The sequence below is a fragment of the Martes martes genome (assembly GCF_963455335.1).
Source record: "Martes martes genome assembly, chromosome: 5".
NCBI classification, from domain to species: Eukaryota; Metazoa; Chordata; class Mammalia; order Carnivora; family Mustelidae; genus Martes; species Martes martes.
In genome coordinates, this window is record NC_137892.1 from 76,544,902 (window position 1) to 76,565,034 (window position 20,133).

General features: G+C 35.8%; 1 protein-coding gene and 1 pseudogene across 3 annotated transcripts in view; one reads left to right on the top strand and one right to left on the bottom strand.

The window, feature by feature from the left end:
• Positions 1–20,133, top strand: part of ERCC8 (ERCC excision repair 8, CSA ubiquitin ligase complex subunit) — a 61,916-nt gene that overhangs the window by 25,757 nt on the left and 16,026 nt on the right. For both annotated transcript variants that reach the window (XM_080803356.1, XM_080803357.1), the window contains 5 exons: positions 7,397–7,478; positions 8,521–8,589; positions 9,740–9,806; positions 11,629–11,729; positions 13,197–13,321. In XM_080803356.1, coding sequence (XP_080659482.1) covers positions 7,397–7,478; positions 8,521–8,589; positions 9,740–9,806; positions 11,629–11,729; positions 13,197–13,321 — 444 coding nt within the window. The remainder of the gene's footprint in view (positions 1–7,396; positions 7,479–8,520; positions 8,590–9,739; positions 9,807–11,628; positions 11,730–13,196; positions 13,322–20,133) is intronic.
• LOC308343785 (L-lactate dehydrogenase A chain-like) lies at positions 4,666–5,803 on the bottom strand (annotated as a pseudogene). Its single transcript has one exon. The product of its transcript is annotated as an L-lactate dehydrogenase A chain-like (transcript).

Sequence of the window (20,133 nt, forward strand, 5' to 3'; positions counted from 1 at the left end):
AGACATATACAAATTATATAAAAAATAGAAAAATTAAAAGACTAGAAATCCATAGAGAACTAGGCAGCAGAATATTTTTTTTAAAGATTTTATTTATTTATTTATTTGAGAGAGAGAGAGAGAAACACGGGGCTCTATCCCAGGACCCTGAGATCAGGATCAGAAATCAAGAGTCAGGGGCACCCGGATGGCTCTCAGTGGGTTAAAGCCTCTGTCTTTGGTTTTAGGTCATGATCCCAGGGTCCTGGGATTAAGCCCCACATTGGGCTTTCTGCTCAGAAGGGAGCCTGCTTCCTACCACCCCCCCACCCCTCGCCTGCTGTTCTGCCTACTTATGATCTCTGTCTGTCAAATAAATAAATAAGATCTTAAAAAAAAAAAAGAAAGAAAGAAAGAAATCAAGAGTCAGGCGCTCAACCGGCTGAGTAACTCAAGTGCCCCCAGGCAAAACATTTGCTTAGACACTTCATAAAAGAGGATATCTAAATAGCTAATAAATAAATACATTCAACCTATTAATTGAGCACCTAGATACTTTAATTAAATCCACAATGAGGTACCTCTCTACATCCTCCAGAATAGCTAAAATTAAAGGGTCTGATAAAAAATAACAAGTGTATCTGTTGCTATTGAGATTACAGTTGGTAAACAGATTTGGTATCAACTATGGGTTTCTTGTTACCTAGAAGATACACTTTTAAGTATATAAATGCATACGTATGTGTACCAAGGGATGTTTATAAGAATGTTCATAGCAGCACTATTCATGATAACCAAAAACTGGAAAAAATCCAAATGTCCATTACCAGTCAAATGAAATCTGGCACATTTTACATTGAAATTCTATCTAGCAATGACAAGGGAACACTCACTTCTATATCAATAAAATGTATGAATTTTATATAATATAGAACAAAATAATCAGACACAAAAGAGTACTTAATATACAATTCCTATTCAAAAATTGGCAAAACTAAAGTGATAGGAGTCAGTATGGTGGTTATCTTTCTTGGTGAGGGTTGAAAGGGGGTGTAGGGAGCTTTTTGGGGGTGTTATAATACAATGTTTGTAATGTTCTACGTTATAATGCAGGTGGTGGTTACTCTGTGAAAGTTCACTTCGTAAAAATTCATTGAGCTGTACCCTTATGATCTGTATACTTTTCTGTATGTTTGTTACTTATACTTCAGTTAAAAATGTGGTTTAAAGATTAATAACCCCTACATTTGCATTTTCTTTCATTAACATTGACTTCTTTTTAAAACTCTAAGAAAAAAAAATTTTTTTTAAATTTTTTTTTAAAGATTTTTTGTTTATTTATTTGATAGAGAGGCAGGCAGAGAAAGAGAGGAAGAAGCAGGCTCCCTGCTGAGCAGAGAGCCTGATGCGGGGCTCGATCCCAGGACCCTGGGATCACGACCTGAGCCGAAGGCAGAGGCTTTAACCCACTGAGCCACCCAGGTGCCCTAAGAAAAAATATTTTGATTTCAAATTTTCTTTAGAACATAAATGTTTTTGCCAACTGAAAATAGTGTTTCATGGGGGTGTCTGGCTGGCTCAGTTAGTAGAGCATGTAACTTTCAATCTTGGAGTTGTGAGTTTGAGCCCCATGTTGGGTGGAGTGATTACTTAAAAAATAGTATTTCATGAATTCATAGTTCTATCTGATAGGCAAAGCATTTTATTGATAAGAACTTTGAAAGCATTCGATAAGAAATAATTTCTTGTGCATGTGCTAGGTACAAAGAAAAATTAAGAGGGCATGATATTGTCCTTTTCCACATCCTCTATCCCTGTCACTAATTTTTCCTATTAATGCATATATTATATATCTATCATACTTTTACTTCATCTGAGCTTTCCATAAATGTGTTTTTATAGCTAGAGCATATGATATGGCTTAAAGGAATATCTTCTCTAGAGACTTCTCTGTTACACATTAGGGTAAAGAACAACTTTTTCTCATTCCGAGTTTTCTTAGAATTTTGGATAATGGAATATAAATCAGAAAATACAGATGTTGGTATCCAGGTTATGTTCTTTAGAAATGAGTAAGATTCTTGGATATATTCAACAGTATGTATTCAATTTCTGTTACATGTTAAAGCTGGGGATTCATTGCCAAGGAGCTTCAGTTTAGCAAAGAAAACAAATGATTTAACAAGAAATAACAGTGAAGGCCAGAAGGGACTATCATGATGAAAGTGTACAGTGTTTTAGCAGGATCACCTAACCTATGGAGAATCAGGGAAGGCTTTGTAGAGCAAGTGGTGCTCTGGCTTTTGGCTGAAATGAAGGATGATGAGTCCACAGAAGGAGGATAAGAGTTCCAGTCCTTGGAACAACATGAGAAAACTCTTTGGGGTAACAGTGAATGTGACATTTTAAAAACTGAAAGGTACTCACAATGGCCAGAGTGCCAAAGGACAGTAGCCAGAGATAAAGCCAAATAGGTAAGCAGTGTCTGTATCATGAGGGGCCTTGTTATTTTTATTTTTATTAAGTAGGTTGAATATTTTCCTAGGAGAAGAAGCAGGCTTTTTAAGAGTCTAAGCGGTGGCCAAAAATGAAAACATCAAATTGCCATTTTAGGTGAAACAGTCTGGAAATGTTGCCAATTGGCTGGAAGGTAGCAAGAGGAGAGTCAAAGAGACCAGGGAGGATGTTGCAGTAATCCAGGCAGGATTCAGTAGATCTTTGCTTGACTGGAGTAATGGCAATGGGATAAATAGATACGAGAGGATTACAGACATTTGACAGGAGTTGCAAGTTGATAAGCTATCAAAAGTAGTGAAAAATCAAGAATTTCAGGGAAATGCAAATCAAACCCACAGTGAGATGACCATTTCATACCTTTTAGGATTGCTGTAATCAAAAAGACAGTAACAAATGTTGAGTAGGATATGGATGAACTGGAACAATCATAAATTACTGGTGGGAATGTAAAATGGTACAGCTATTTTGGAAAACAATTTCTGAAAAGGTAAACATATATTTAGCATATGACCCAGGAATTCCACTCCTGTGTATATACCCAAAGCAAAATGAAAACATAACTTCACACAAAACTTGTAGACAAGTGTTCATAGTGGCATTATTCGAAATGACCAAAGAGTCAAAACAAATAAAATGTTCATTAACTGACGAATGGGTAGCCATCAAATGTAATATTATTCAGCAATAGAAAGAAGTGAAGTACTGATACATGCTAGTGTGGATGAACCTTAAAAACATCATGCTGAATGAAATGAAAAAACATATTACATGAAAGATTGCAAAAGACCACAGATTGTATAATTCCATGTCTGAAACATCAAGAAATAGGCTAATTTATAGAGACAGAAAGTAGATTGGTAGTTTCCTAGGGGAGAGGGTAGGAAGAAATGGGGAGGGCCTGCTGATGGGAATGGGGTTTCTTTTTGGTGTGATAAAAATGTTCTGAAGTTGATTTTGGAGATGATTGTACAACTCTGAATATACTAAGAACCATTAAAGTACATACTTTGAATGAGTGAATTGTATTTCAACTATAGCTCAATAAAGCTATTATTTAAAAAGAGCAAGAATTATTCTCAAGTTCTCTATGTTGGGCAGGTGGGTAGAGTATATTGTTATTTACTAAGATAGAGAAAGAGTAGGGGGGTATTGAGTTCAATTTTAGCTTTGTTAGATTTGTTAAATTTGAAGGATTCACAAGAAATCCAAATGAAGATAATCCAGGAAGTGAGCTATACATATCTGGTTTTTAAGAATGTGTCTATACAGAAAATTTAGATTTGTGTCACCACCATATAGGTGGCAGTTGAAGAGAAGAGTGCATAGAACAAAACTTTGGGAAGACCAAGATTAATAAGACAGGAAAAGGAACCAAAGCCTGCAAAAGATAAGAGTAAGAGGAAAATCAGGAGTGTGTGATATAATGGAACTGGTGAAAGAGATTGTTTTAAGGAAGATGGAGTAATCAGCTGTGTTGAATGTTACTGACAGGTTAGGTAAGATAAGGTCTAGACTAGGTGATGGTAGCTATCAGTTATATGGGAAGAGTAGTGTGAATGGGAGTAGTGGAGATAAAAATAAGATTGTGGTAAATTGAGAAATTCAGGAGCTAAGAAATTAGAGCCAAAGTTGAATTCGAAGAAGAAAGAAGATTAATTAGGGATATAGCATGAAAGGTTTTTCTTTTCCTGTCTTGGGGAGAGGGTTGCTGTTAAGATGAAAGAAACATGAATTTTTTTTTTTCCCCAAAAAAAGTCACTGTTCAAATTTTATTTGGTATTTTAGTTGGTATGACACTTGGTTGCATGGTCTTTTTACATTATATGGCAATGTACACTATATTCTGACATACATGGTACACGAAGTAAGATCCTTTGGAACAGTTATGCACAATACATGCGATAATGAATTTATACGTTGGAGCCCAGAATGTGACTGACTGGAAAAGATGGACTAGGCATGTTGGGTGTTGGGTGAAGGAACCAGAAGTTACAGAACACACAGGGAATATGCATCTGGTTGGAAGAGCACCTGCAGCATATGCAATATTGGCAGTGGTGCCTCTGAGATTAACCCATTTAGGACTACAAAGGCAGGTATCATCCAGCATTAGGGTATAGCTGCAGGGTTCGGTGAACCATTCCTATTTAGAACTTTAGGAAACTGATGTTTTTTCCTTAGGCCATTTTGATATTATTTAAGTAACAGATCAGATAATAAAGACAATGTACACAACCTCCAACTAAAACCCTGTCGTAGTCTAGACAGTGAAGTGGTACATTAGAAAACTTTAAAACTGCAGCTCCTTTTGGATCCCCCAGAGTGTATCTGCACTCTTCTTCAAATGGGCCTCTTCCTCAGGAGTTAGAGTCACCTTCACAACATCTGAAATTCCATTCTGTCCCAAGACGCAAGGAACACTAAGGAAGACATCATCTTTTATTCCATAGAAACCCTTAATCATGGTGGAAATTGGATGCACCCGCCTAAGATTCTTCATTATACTTTCTACCAAATCTGCCACAGGCAGTCCAATGGCCCAGGAAGTGTAGCCTTTCAGTTTGATCACCTCATAGGCACTGTCAGCCACCTGTTTGTGAACCTCTTTCCACTGTTCCTTATCTGCATCAGTGCCTAAGTCAGGGTGCAGATTCTTCAGAGAGACACCAGCAATGTTTACTCCACTCCATACAGGCACACTGGAGTCTCCATGCTCCCCGAGGATCCACCCATGACAGCTTAACGGGTGAACTCCCAGCCTTTCCCCCATTAGGTAACGGAACTGGGCTGAATCCAGATTGCAACCACTTCCAATAACACGGTTTTTGGGAAACCCACTTATCTTCCAAGCCATATAGGTCAGGATATCCACTGGATTGGAAACAACAAGCAACTTGCAGTTTGGGCTATATTAGACGACATTAGGAATGATGAACTTAAAGATGTTCATGTTATGCTGGACCAAATTAAGACGGCTTTCTCCCTCTTGCTGACGTGCCCCAGCTGTGATAATAACCAGCTTGGCGTTTGCAGTCACATTATAGCCTTTGCCAGAGACAATTTTTGGTGTTCTAAGGAAAAGGGCTTCCATGCTGGAGATCCATCATCTCTCCCTTCATTTGTCTTCCATGACATCAACAAGAGCAAGTTCATCTGCCAAGTCCTTCATTAAGATACTGATGGCACAAGCCATGCCAACAGCACCAACCCCAACAACTGTAATCTTATTTTGGGGGACATGTTCTTCCTTAAGAAGATTCTGAATCAGCTGGTCTTTGAGAGTTGCCATTTTGGACTTAGAACCAAAAGGAATCGGGAGTGCACGTCCGGAGGACGGGCGTCAGCAGCGTGCGAGACTGGATCTGGACTTGGTGGCAGCGGCTAGGACCAACATGAACATTTTTTAATGCTGATGGGAATGAGCTGGTTTGGAAGCAGAGTTTGTAAGTGTCCTGGAGATAAAGGAGATGATGTGTAGCATGAGATAGTGCTGAGGGGGATCTGAACACAGGTAGGGATATTAACTTTAAATATGAGGAAGGATAGTTTTTCCGTGATAACAGGAACAAAGAAGGAAGAAGGATAAATGGTTTGTTGATAAGACATATTCAGTGAATTTTCATTGAATGACTTTCTGATTCCTCTTTGTAATCAAAGATCAGATCCCTTGTTATGACCAAGTGGTGATGTCCGTGCATAGTGTTGAAGTTTGAAATAGCTGTGAATATTGCAGAGAATAGTAGTGAAATATAATAGGACTGGCAGTCAATACTGAAAGTCAGCACTGATGAATGATCTTTTATAGTGATGCCAGTTTCCTTTACTGTAAGAATCTCTTCTCTTGGGTTAAAGTAGAGGTCAGCTGGGCCCATGGCCTCTTTCTGCAAAAGAAAAAAAAAAAGCTCTTTCTTATCTATGGCTGCTTTGACCCTACAGTGGCAGAAATAAGTAGGTGGTAATGACAGAAATGAGTAGTAGTCCTCAAAGCCTAAAATATTTAGTCTTACCCATTACAGAAAAAGTTTGCTGACCTCTGGTGTACATCAGTGTGGATAAAGGTACAGAGAAGGCAGACATTTGGAGTCATCCAAAGTTAAAGTCTCCACGGAGTGAAAGAATGACAAAGGAGTTGGAGATATGGTGGATGCAGTATTGAACCTCTGAATCCATGCTGAAGAAGGAAAAAAAGCAAAGACAGGAGGAACTGATAGGAGTTTTGGGTTATATTTGGATGTCTTGGAAATAGTTGGGAAAAACTAAAATGAAAACGGTAGAAGATTATGGTCATATATTGAAATTGCTAATGTATCATCCCTGAAATATATGATTTTGAAGAAAGAATGAGTATAGGTGATGAGAGTGCTGGGATATGGTAGCTGAGGTTGAGTGGGACCGAGATGCAGAGTACTGACTAGATCACCTGTGTAGATGATGAAGTTCCCCAGACTGGAGTAGAGAGGAAGATGGTGAACCGGGTGGTTGTCTTTTCTTCATCTCTCGAATTTATTAGAGAAAAACTGTTTCCCTCATAAAAGGGACAGAGTGCAATAAATAACAGAGGATTTATATTTTTTAAATATTTTATTTATTCATGAGAGAGGCAGAGTGAGAAGTAGGCTCCCCACTGAGCAGGGAGCCCAATGTGGGACTGGTTTCCAGGACCCTGGGATCAAGACCTGATCCAAAAGCAGACACTTAACCAACTGAGCCACCCAGGCACTCCAATAACATAGGATTTAAAATTAACAGGTTTTTGAGGGTATCACATTCCTATGTTTAAGTCAAATAAATGGCTAACAGTCATTTAAAAATTGGTAACAATGTGGAAATAAATAGAATGTTTACTGATTTTGTGACTATAATGAGAACTTAAAATTTTTTAATGTCTTTTGATTATCAGACTGCAGATATATTTAATTTTGAAGAAACCGTTTATAGTCATCATATGTCTCCAGTTGCCACCAAGCACTGTTTGGTAGCAGGTTTGTACCTATACTCTTTTTCTTTTCAACATTTTGAAACTTGCTCGCTTTTAATACCTAGTTAGTTTTAATATAGACATTTAAACCCAAATGAATATCATAATTCTTTTTTTAAAAAAAGCTCAAGTATATGCTATATTTACATTCAGTTTTATTGGTACTATGCAAGTCGGGCACTGTGCTAGTGGCTAGGATTCAAAGATTAAGAAAGTATATTTTTTGTTCCCTAAGGAGTTCATTTTCAACCACCAAAATTTCAAAGATTTTACATGAACAAAATTTGGTAACTTTTTCAATTCAACACAATTTAAAAAATGGAAATTATTTCCTTTTCCTTTGTTTATTGTGTTATTCAAAGTAAACATCCATTTTTATGAAAGCACCTACAAAAAGAATTTTCATGTGTGAAGAAGAAAAAGTGTTTTTCTGGTATCTGGTATCAGGTCCCTATGATTCCATTATTTGTTTGGCACTGCATGAACGTCTTCACCTGCAGACACTAGTCAGTTGCATCGTCTGTAGAGAAGAGCTGGGCACTAACTTGTCCTCAAGGTCCACTCAGACTGTCTCCAGAGTCTCTGGAAGTATATTATTAATCTGGAAAGGCTGAGGCATTAAGTAAAGTTATTTGCTATAATAAAATAGCATAGAATTGTGCATATACATTGTAGCAATGCAGATTTCCTGGTTGTGATACTGTGGTATAGTTACCTAACATTAACAATGGTTGGGACAACATGGGTGAAGGGTACACAGGGTCTCTCTGTCCTGTATTTGCAACTTTCTGTGAATCTATTATTTCAAAATTAAACATTAGATGATGTAGTAATACAGCTCTCTTAGTGCTAAGGTATACCTGCAATTACATTTTCTAATTATAAACATTAAAAATGATTTGAAGTATATTTTTGGCATACATTTTTTTATATTTCCGTGTGGATACAGAGAAGATATTATGATTCATAATGGTAGTTTCTTGTTTCCTTTTGGTGATGATTTATAAGAAAATTATCTTAAACCATTTTTGTTTTTGTTTTTACAGTTGGTACTAGAGGGCCCAAAGTACAACTTTGTGATTTAAAGTCTGGATCCTGTTCCCACATTTTACAGGGTATTTTTTTTTTTTATTTGAAACAACAACTACTTTGAGTAAACCATTCAATAAAAAGAAACATTACTAACAATGTATTCTTTGTAACTGACATGACTGATGTATTTTGTGCTAGTTGTTAAAAGTCAACAGGGAAATAAAGATCCTTCTGTGCATTATTCTTATAAAACTGAACTATTGAGGAGACATTTATATAAACAATACCCATAGGGTAAACTCAAAGGATATGGGAAGTCTAGCTGAAAATCTTATTTCTACATTAAAAAAAATTATTTATGAAACTTACATTGGTACATTTGTCTTATGGGCATTGTTTAGTATGTTCTTGCTAGGTGCTTTTTTTTCCTGAATGCAAATATTTTAGAAAAAGCTATTAAAATAATGTTTTGGTTAAGATATATTAATTTGAATATTTTTGCTACTTTCTTATCATATTAGATCATCGATTCTAAACAATGGAAAGATGACTTGTAATTTGGAAATTTACATTTTTACTCATCCCTGAGAAACACATAATATATCAAGAGAATTTTGTGAAATGGACATTTGTTTTAAATTGTCATGAATCTCTCATAATATAAGTTAGGTTGGTGAAAATATCTACTTTGAATAGTTCATTTAGGCAAAAGTGAATTAAAATGCTGAAGTCAGTTATCCTATGAATGTATCACCTGTGCTTTCTAGAAAAAAAATTTTATCCAAATGCTTTCTACAATCATGAATTTTTTTAAAAAAAATTCTATTATAACTTTCTGAAAAGTTAGAAGTCATTTTTTATTCTCTAGAATGTTTAACTTGTATGGTTTGCTGCAGTGGATTTTTTTGTGGTAGATATAAGTAAATGAGCTTAAGCTATATTACTTAATGGTGGATTCACTTTTGAATCTAACAGCTGTATTAAAAAAGATTCATTTCCTCTTTCCAATGCGAAACCAGGCCATTTATAATGAGATAACATGTGTGAGAAATGCCGCACAGACTTCATATTAATATTTAAACATAGATTATTATAAATGTGAAAAAGTAATGATCATATCAATTTATGTTTAGTATTTAGTCTTCACTTTCTTCAAAATCAGACATATTTAATTACACCATATCTTTTGATTTTTCAAGTATTTACAGACTTTTCATACAGTTATATTTGCAGGTCACAGACAAGAAATACTGGCAGTTTCCTGGTCGCCTCGTTGTGAATATGTCTTGGCAACTGCAAGGTAACATGCAAATTATTTGGTTTTGAAGTTAATAATTAATGATAAAAATTTCAAAAACACTATTTTTTAAGATGCATATTTAGTTATTAATTGGGCCCTTTAAATAATTGAGTTATAGTTTTTAAGTCCTGTCACTACATATCTTGAAGGTGCTCACCTTTTAAAACACAGAAAACAAGAGAATCTCTAGCAATGCAAATCTGGTAGTCCTACCGGTAAAAAAAAAGTATGTTGTCATTTTTTTCTACCCGAGTATAAGTCTTAATTTTAAAACAGTAGCATTTCAGTTCGTTTTCTTTAATACAGAATTATTTTTAATCTGATTCAACATTTATTCATTGATTCAATTTAATAATATGTAATGACTATCTACAATGAGCCAAGCAGTTTATTCCCCAGAGAAGCTTCTGTTAATAGTTTATAGAATGTGATATTGAGATCTATGCTTTCTGAAATAGAACAAGTCCAGAATAAAGCTGTAAAAAGGCTGCCTAAGGAGGTGTGAAGGTGAAAAGCTAGGTGCTGGTTGTGGGTCCATGATAGGGCAGATTTATATTATTCATGCCTTACTTGGTTTTCCTCAAACCATGGGAAAGCTAAGAGGCTTTCAGTTCTCAGATGGACCTAGTAATCATGTTAGGAATCAGATAAGTCCAAATCTTACCTGTTTCAGAAAGTACTTAAATCCTCAGACTCATCCCATTGTAGACTTTTCCCCAAGCTGGAAAGAAAGAAAACCTTTTTGAAAATGGGAAATGCTAGATTTTTGCTTTCTATTCTAATTGGCTAGCTTTGATGGTGATCTCTGAAAAGAATCAAGACTACAGGAAGAGATAAGCCCTGTACCTACAGAGAAAAGATTTATTTAGAAATAGGCTTATAAAATGCGTTGTATTCCTCTTTGTAATTAAAGGGATCTGGATAAACCCAATTTGTTAGAATATTGTTGAGGTCCTTTTTGAGAACATGATAGTATTAGTTAAAATGATTTATATTTTTTTAGGAGTAGTTGAAATTGATATATGATCATGGTTTTTTGCCTTTATTCTTTTCACATACTTGAGATAAAATAAAAATACGTGTCAGATTTCTAAGAGACATAAAGTTAATTCTTGTATATCTTGCAAAGATTGATTTGAGTATAGGAAACCAAATATAAATACATTGTCCTTACTATTACCTTAATTTTTTCATATGAAAAGAAAACACCAAATTCATGCAAAATGAACTTTTTTTTTTAAGATTTTATTTATTTATTTGACAGAGAAAGAGAGAAATCACAAGTAGACAGAGAGGCAGGGGGAAGCAGGCTCTCTGCTGAGCAGAGAGCCCGAAGTGGGCTTCAATCCCAGGACCCTGAGATCGTGACCTGAGCCAGAGGTGGAGGCTTAACCCACTGAGCCACCCAGGCGCCCTGAATTCTTAAAGTAAAATTAGTTAGCTGCTTGATTGTCTAGAAAACATTTGAATAATAAACAATAGAAAGGATGTAGTAACAAGCTTGCTAAGGGACAAGCTCTAAAACTATCTAGTTTTGGTGGAGGAACCATTAAAAACAAAATAAAAATCAGCAGAATTCTGTCCTTGTGATCTAAAAAAAGGTTACCTATTTTTTTTTTTTTGGCTGTTTTTTTTCCATTGCTTTTTGCTACTTTTGGTTTTGAATATTTGATGAAAAGGGAAAAGTTAAACAACCCAAATGTACAAATATATTTGCACTAATACACTGAGACTTCTGTGTGTCATAACACTGGAAAGGTAGGTGAAGAGTACAGTCGCTGTCCTAGCTATATATGTCAATGTAACATCTATTTCTTCTTAGTGCTGACAGTAGAGTAAAATTATGGGATGTGAGAAGAGCATCAGGATGTTTAATTACTCTTGATCAGCATAATGGAAAAAAGTCACAAGCTGTTGAATCAGGTAATGAAGAACACATTAATATAGAAATGTGCCAATGATAGTATTTTTATATTGAAAATTTTTAATTGAAACCAAGTAATTAATGTATAGGACAAGTTCCAAATTTTATGATTTAAAAAATGCCATTCACGATAAATTGATTTCCAAAAGTACATAACTAAATTATGGTTGTCTTTCTTCAAGATAGGAAGAAGTATGGCATTTCATCTACCTCTAAATTTTCAAATGCAGAAACATTTCTGAATTATTTTGTTACTTTTTTTTTCCTCCAGTGAGGTCAACTAATACAAATTCATTGCCACTTAGGAAGCTACAATAAACAAGGAATAGTAACATTTTGTGGCCATTGCATGAAAATAGAATTTGCAATTTGTATTACACATGTCAGCTGCTATGCTGGTGATAAAGTACCTCAATTTCATTTTTCCAATAGAATTTAAATTTTTTTTTAACATTTTATTTAGTTATTTGAGAGAGAGTGTGTGCATGCATAGCAGGCATTGGGCAGAGGGGGAAGGAGAGAGAATCCTAAGCAGGCTTCTAGCAGAGGGCACAGCCCAGTGTGGGGCTCCATCCCAGGATCCTGAGATGATGACCTGAATGAAATCAAGAGTCAGACACTTAAAACTGAGCCATTTACGTGCCCCTAGAATTTAATTTCTGTATAGGATAAGATTCTGATTTAGAATTAATTATGGACCAGAAAAATCTTAGGATGAACTATATACAGTTTTATGATTGTTTTAATAATCTTTTTAATTAAATTAATCAGGCTCTTGAGAATTATGCTTTCTCAAATTTGGTCATTTTGAAGGTAATACAAATTTTGAATCAAACTAGAACACTTATTCTTTCCCTATTGAAGTTTTTTTAAAAATAGTAAATACTAGTATTACTGATTTTTAATAGTCCATGAAATGACTTTTAGATTAAAAATGGAAATATTGGGGCACCTGGGTGGTTCAGTTGGTTAAGCAACTGCCTTCAGCTCAGGTCATGATCCTGGAGTCCCGGGATCGAGTCCCACATTGGGCTCCCAGCTCCAAGGGGTGTCTGCTTCTCCCTCTGACCTTCTCCCCTCATGCTCTCTCTCACTGTCTCTCTCTAAAATAAATAAATAAAATCTTTTAAAAAAAATGGAAATATTGTATGAGAAATTTGTAAGGTGTTTAATTCAAAAATTTAATGTTAAGCATGCATTTAATTGAGCTGTACAGCACAGCTTACTCTCTGAAGAAAAATGATATTTGGCAAGATTTCTTCCTCTTTAGTTTTCCTGTTTTTCTCCATTTTTATGACTCTAATTTATATGGCTTATGATATTCAAATAATCCAAATATAATCAACTTGTATATTTTAAGTAATTCAGATAGTTGTCCTTTAATATGTTTAAATAACTGTATCATCAAGCATTAAGTGTGTGCTGACTATAATAATAGATTAACTGAATTGTATTTTTCATTGCAGCAAACACTGCTCATAATGGGAAAGTTAATGGCTTATGTTTTACAAGTGATGGGCTTCATCTCCTTACTGTTGGTACAGATAATCGAATGAGGCTCTGGAATAGTTCCAATGGAGAAAACACACTAGTAAGAGATTTTAAATATCTCCAACTTTTCTTTTTTTCTTTTTTTTTTTTTGAGTAATCTACACCCGATGTGGGCCTTGAACTCACAACCCTGTGATCAAGAGTCGCATCCTTTACTGACTGAGCCAGCCAGGTGCCTCTCTCTAACTTTTTGAATATATATTTTTAAAATGGATCTGTGAAATATACTTGGTGTCCTTCTGTAGATTAACTCTTTTCTTGTCTCTGTATTCCAGTTTTCTTTTTATATTTTTTCATTATGTGAACTAATAACTCTCAGCACAGGACAGTCCACCCTACCATGCCCCCACTGCATTCTCCCCACTTAGTGGAGAATTATTGCTCTACTGTGCATAATGTGAGTGTGCTATATTTCTCAGGTATGTTGGAGAAGAATAAAAGATTGAGAACAACTGATATAAATTAAACTTACAAATATTTAAATTTTATTCTTAGATTTAGATAATTTTTATTATTAGATAGATAGATTATTAGATAAATTTTATTCTTAGATTTTGTAAACAAAATCTAAGATGGATGTTATAGTACCAGAAGATATGGTATTTTAATACTGAACTAAATGTGTTTTATTTTATTTTTTTTTTAAAGATTTTATTTATTTATTTGACAGACAGATCACAAGTAGGCAGAGAGGCAGGCAGAGAGAGAAGGGAGGAAGCAGGCTCCCTGCTGAGCAGAGAGCCCGATGCGGGGCTCGATCCCAGGACGCTGGGATCATGACCTGAGCCGAAGGCAGCAGCTTTAACCCACTGAGCCACCCAGACGCCCCACTAAATGTGTTTTAAATGTGCTAGATTCTTATGTGGTATTTAATTTCTAACACTTTTTAAAAATTTATGTTATGGTTCTTACCAAGTGTACCTGTGGTTTAATAACTTTCAGAATAAGCTAATAAGTTTGTAATTTGGTGGTAATAGTAATAGCTAATATTTATTAAAGTGCTTATGTGTCAGATACTGTTTTAATAAAAGTTAACATATAACATGTACTGAAGCATATAGGATCTTATTTAATCATCAAATCAATTCTGTGAAGGTAGTTACTCTTATAATACCCATTTTACACATGAGGAAATGAGATGTAAATGGTTAGGTAACTTGCCTGAGTTAAAACAGCTTTTTAAAAAGCAACAGAATTTGGGGCGCCTGGGTGGCTCAGTGGGTTAAAGCCTCTGCTTTCGGCTCAGGTCATGATCCCAGGGTCCTGGGATCGAGCCCCGCATCAGGCTCTCTGCTTGGCAGGGAGCCTGCTTCCTCCTCTCTCTCTCTGCCTGCCTCTCTGCCTACTTGTAATCTCTGTCTGTCAAATAAATAAATAAAATCTTTAAAAAGCAACAGAATTTGACTCTAGATTTCACTCTTACCACAGTGGTCATTATACCAAACACCTTATAGCATTTATTTAATACTTTAAGGTAGGTATTGATATTAATCATATTCCTTTCTTTTTTTTTAAAGTGTATTTATTAATTTAAGTATTAAGTTAATACTTAATTAAGTATCTTTCCCCAGCATGGGGCTAAAACTCAACAACCCCTAGATCAAGAGTTGCATGCTCTTCTAAGCCAGCCAGGTGCCCCATTTCATCTTCCTTTCTTTAACCTCCTTTCTAACTGATTCTCTTTTAGATACTCTAAATATCACTTCTTTTAGTAAATTCTAATTTTACTGTAAGGCCAAAATTGTTCATACTAGAGTTTGCTAATGTCTCATGTACTTTATGAAGTGCTTCTCCGTCATATCTCAGACTAGAAACTTGTGCATTGCAAGTTTTAGTTTAGAATCTTCCATTCATTATATTTGTATCATGTTTCTAACCAAGTCACACCTTTCTTTTCTCATTCATTTATTTAATAAGTATTTATTGAGCACATCTTGTTTTCCAGACAATATTATATAGTAGCAGACAAAACATAGAAAAGTCCTATCCTCATGGAACATACATTCTAGGGAGAGGAAGAAAGACATCCATCCATTCATCCAAGGAAATGAAGTGAGCCATCTGATATCTGGGAAGGCTAACATTCCAGGCAGAGGAAGGAAGAAAGGAGAAAGACCCTGAGGCAGGAGTGTGCTTGGAATACCCAGGGAACATCTAGAGGATACAAGGGGAAGAGTACTAGGAGATGAGGAACAGAAGGAAACAAGCAGGACAGGATATTGGCTTGTAGGCCTTTTTAAGGGCTTGGGCTTTTTCTCGGGATAAAATGGAAAGCCACTAAAGACCTTTGAGTGGTGATGTGTGGGGGTCACTTTGGAAAGGTAGGTTGGCATGTACAGCAAAGGTGAATGTGATAAGTATAAAGGGTATTGACTATATATATAAATGTTGGGGTGATTTTATTCCATTTTTCTCTCCTTGAGTGTGATGCTCATACCTCATGCGTTTTTGCTAATAGTAAGTTCAGTGTAAGTAGTGTGTGTAGAATGGATAATACATTTTAAAATTGACTTGATCTAAGTAGTCATTAATGCAAAGATGACTAGAATAGCCCAGAAACTCACCTCCAGAGGACACTTAAAGGAACTGGGGACATCAGTCCCAGAAAAAGTAACTCGGTGGAAACATACTGCCTTCAAATATTTAAGGCCCTGTCAGACAGAATTGGAAACAGATTCCAGTCCTGTCATTTAGTAATATGGGACGTTAGTCAGTTTATTGAAGGTGACATTATGAAGGACTACGGTCAGAGTTTTAATGTCTCCATCTTGTAAATTAGGGTTATTATGTACCTAAACAGTAATTTTAAGGATAAAATGGAAGTATGAAGAGTGTAAGTAATTAAATTGTTAAATAATTAAATACCTAATTAAGTAATAGGTATACCATGAATAACTATTTTTATTATGTGATGTTTCCTTATTAATAGTACCCTAGTGAGTTTTCTTTATTTTATTTTCTTTATTTATTTGAGATGGAGTGAGAAAGAGAGAGAGAGGGAGAATGACTGAGCAAGGGGCAAGGGGAGTGGTGCAGAGGGAGAAGGAGAAGCAGGCTCCCCACTGGGCAGGGAACCTGATTCAGGGCTTGATCCAGGGACCTTGAGACCATGACTTGAGCCAAAGGCAGATGCTTAGTACTCTAGGGTATAGCTGGTTCTCCCATTTTATGCTTCTCTTTATGTGTTTTCTTATGCTTCCTTTTTGCTTTTAAGAGGGATTCATCTTTACATCTCTTTTTTCCTCTTCAGTAGAAACTTCTAAATCTTAAAAATAAATATCAAGAAAAAAGACATAGGTTAAGAAAACTTTATCTAATCCTAACCTTAAAGTTGTAAATATATTTGTTTTCTTTGGAAACTTCTGAAGCTTATTTTTTAATGTTGTCTTTGAGTAATTTTCTTTACTTTTGATCTGGAAATTAGATATTCTGCTTCTTCAGAGATACTTCTCTGAAGTATCTACATTCTGACTAAAGGTTCTGGACCTACCTCAGTAGCTTGTGCTGCTTGTTGTTTTGTAATGTGACATATTTATAAAAACAACATTGCCTCATTTCCCAAACACTCTTTCTAGTTGTGATTAACATTTTGGAGAAATAATTCCTGTAACAAATTAGAAGCAATACTGGGATGCCTGGGTGGCTCAGTCAGTTAAGCCACTGCCTTCAGCTCAGGTCATGGTCCCGGGGTCCTGTAATCAAGTCCCACATCGGGCTCCTTGCTCGGGGGGAGCCTGCTTCTCTTTCCACCTCTGCCTGCCACTCTGCCTGCTTGTGTGCTCACTCTCTCTTTCTCTCTCTCTGACAAATAAATAAATAAATAAAATCCTTAAAAAAAAATTAGAAGCAGTATTAAATGTGTAAGGATTCTTAGAAAGTCAATAAATTTTACTTAGAATATTTAAAAAATAAAATAAATTTTTAAAAAGTTGTATAAGTGTATGCTTCTAGTAGTGTATAATTATTTATAGGTTATATACAAATACTGTTGTGAACCTGTATTTAATTAAAGGTGAATTTCTTATTTTTTAAATAAAAAAGAGATTAAAAATATAACTTTTCATGTTTTCTTCTCACACCTTACGGATTATGTTGCAGGCTTCTTGAGGTGTGGGAACTGTGCTCTGGAGACCATTGCCTTGGAGAACATAACAAGTAGTTGCAGGGAAAATGCACAGGGAGACAGGTTTTGGTCAACAAAAGAACAACAAATTCATAATAGCTCTTCTGGTGTTGCCTATTTCAGTTACTGGTATTACCATTCACTATGACCAGTGTCTAGAAATTGGAAGTCTACCCTTTATTCTTCACTGCCCCTTATCCCATGTATTAAATCAATTACACACTTCTTAATTCTTCCCTCTTAATTTTTTTCATATCTTTCTTCCCCTTCCAGCCTCATTCTAGCTCCTCATGATCTATTTAATTACTGTAACATTCTTCTAACTTTTCCCAAACTCATCTCCCAGTGGAAGTCTTTCACTGTTTGCTCAATACTTCTAGGTTATTAAAATCTGATGCTTTTGCCTTTTGCACACAAAACTTTCATAAGCTGTATCTTCTAACTCACCAGCTTTAGGTCTTGCCACTTGCCATATTTTACTCTGTTGTTACTGAACTACTTAACAGGTTTTTAAAAATACTTAGCTCTTGGGGCACCTGGGTGGCTCAGTGGGTTAAGCCTGTGTCTTCGGCTCAGGTCATGATCCCAGGGTCCTGAGATTGAGCCCAGCTTCGGGCTCTCTGCTCGGCAGAGAGCCTGCTTCCCCCTCTCTCTATCTCTGCCTGCCTCTCTGCCTGCTTGTGGTCTTTGTCAAGTAGATAAATAAAATCTTAAAAAAAAAAAAATACTTTGCTCTCTTACCTTTCCATTCTGAGGCACAGACTCCTGCCTTTGCTTTGAAATAGTGTTCTCCTTCCTATTGTAGCTGCTTCTTGCTTTCAAGGTTCATCTTAGACACAACCTTTCTATAATTCCTCTTGTCTAGCTCGGATGCTTCCAGGTACCCAGTGCTCACTTGCAGTAGAATGTACTGTGATCATCACCTCAGAAATGAAGGAAAACTAATTTACAATAGTGTCGCGTAGTGGTTTTTGATTAGGGCAATCCGGATTTAGTTTCTGATTCTATCATTTGCTATCCCAAAGACCTTGATCAAAATATTTAAGCTTTCTAAATGTTTTTGTGTAATAATGCTGTCTCATAATATTGTTTTGAGTATTACATGAAATAACATGTACAAAACATTAAGCACATTAATATTTCCAGCAAATATTGGCATTCAATAATATTACCTGTCATTATTATCGTTATGCTGATCATTGTTTGACAATAAAATAAGCTACCTTGTGATGGAATCTCTGTGTCACTATAGGTATTCATTTAGTGACTAGATAAATAAATTTCCTGGAACAGTAAAAGGAATTCATAAGACAGGGAGTTGGATTTGCCATCATCTTTATCCAAAGTCCCATATCTTTCTCCACTATAAAAATATTTTCAAAGCCTATATTTACCGCCTTTAAGACATTATAGCCCAAAGTAGCCTCTCCTCTACAGTACTTTCATAATAATATACATCATGCTATTTATTATACATTGGTAAGCATACATAGTTATAAAATGGGAGCCTTAGACAATCAGCTAGTATGTTTGACACATAGTGAACATTAGTGAATGATAGATCCTTCCTTTCCTTAATCTGTTATTAGAATTTCCTTCCTTAGGTATTGAAAAGATACTGATGATTTTGATTCCACAAGGGATTTGATCACAGCAATGATTTACAAAGATTAATAGGACTGTAAGTTGCAGAATGGGATGGGGAATGCCTAAGGATGAAGATAAGAGAGCTAGTTCAATATTCATACCTGAATTAATACTTTCCATTCATATTTGGGAAAGAATGTGGTAGAGTGGAAAGAACTCAGCATTAGGTCCTCTGACTAATGTGAATAAGGCCATCACAGTCTAGCAGTTCAGAATTTTTCTAGTGGGAGCAAAGAATTTCTAGTTGTGTGTTTTTTCTCCATTCTCCTTTCCCACTGTCATTCTGCAAGCAGTTACACATAGAGGGTCAGAAGATGCAAATAAGCTACACTTTTAAATATATATGGGAATACATCAGGGACTTACTGGATACCTTTATATTCTAGGTCCCTCATGTACATTATTTCATCTAATTTTTCATAGTAACTCTGGTAAATGATCCTTTTTCTATTTAAGAGAGAATAATGAAATTCAGAGGCTAAGTCATTCTCGAAAGAGGCGAAAGAAAAGAAAAAGTCAGTGGGGAGTGGAGTGGGTTTCTGCAAACCAAATCTACCGAATTTAATATTTTACTGTTTCGTTCTACCACTGCTGCAGTGGGATAGCTGAATGCATACGCTCATTTCTGTCACATATTAACCTGAAGGGTGGATAAGGCAAGTGTAGTATCCACAGATGATCAGCATATATCCATTTGGGCCTCAGTATGTGCTTGTTTATAGATAGATAGATTTTTTTCTTTCTTAAAGATTTTCTTTATTTGTTTGAGAGAGAGAGTGAGAGAGCATGAGAAGGGAGAAGGTCAGAGGGAGAAGCAGAAGCAGACTCCCCGTGGAACTGGGAGCCCGACAGAGGATTTGATTTCGGGTCTCCGGGATCATGACTGGAGCCAAAGGCAGTCACTCAACCAACTGAGCCACTCAGGCGCCCCGTGTGTGTGTGTATGTGTGTGTGTGTGTTTAAAGATTTATTTATTTCAGAGAGAGAACTCAAGGAGGGGGAGAGGGGGAGAAAGACTCTCAAGTGGACTCTGCTGAACGCAGAGCCTGAATGCAGGGCTTGATTCCACAACACTGAGATCA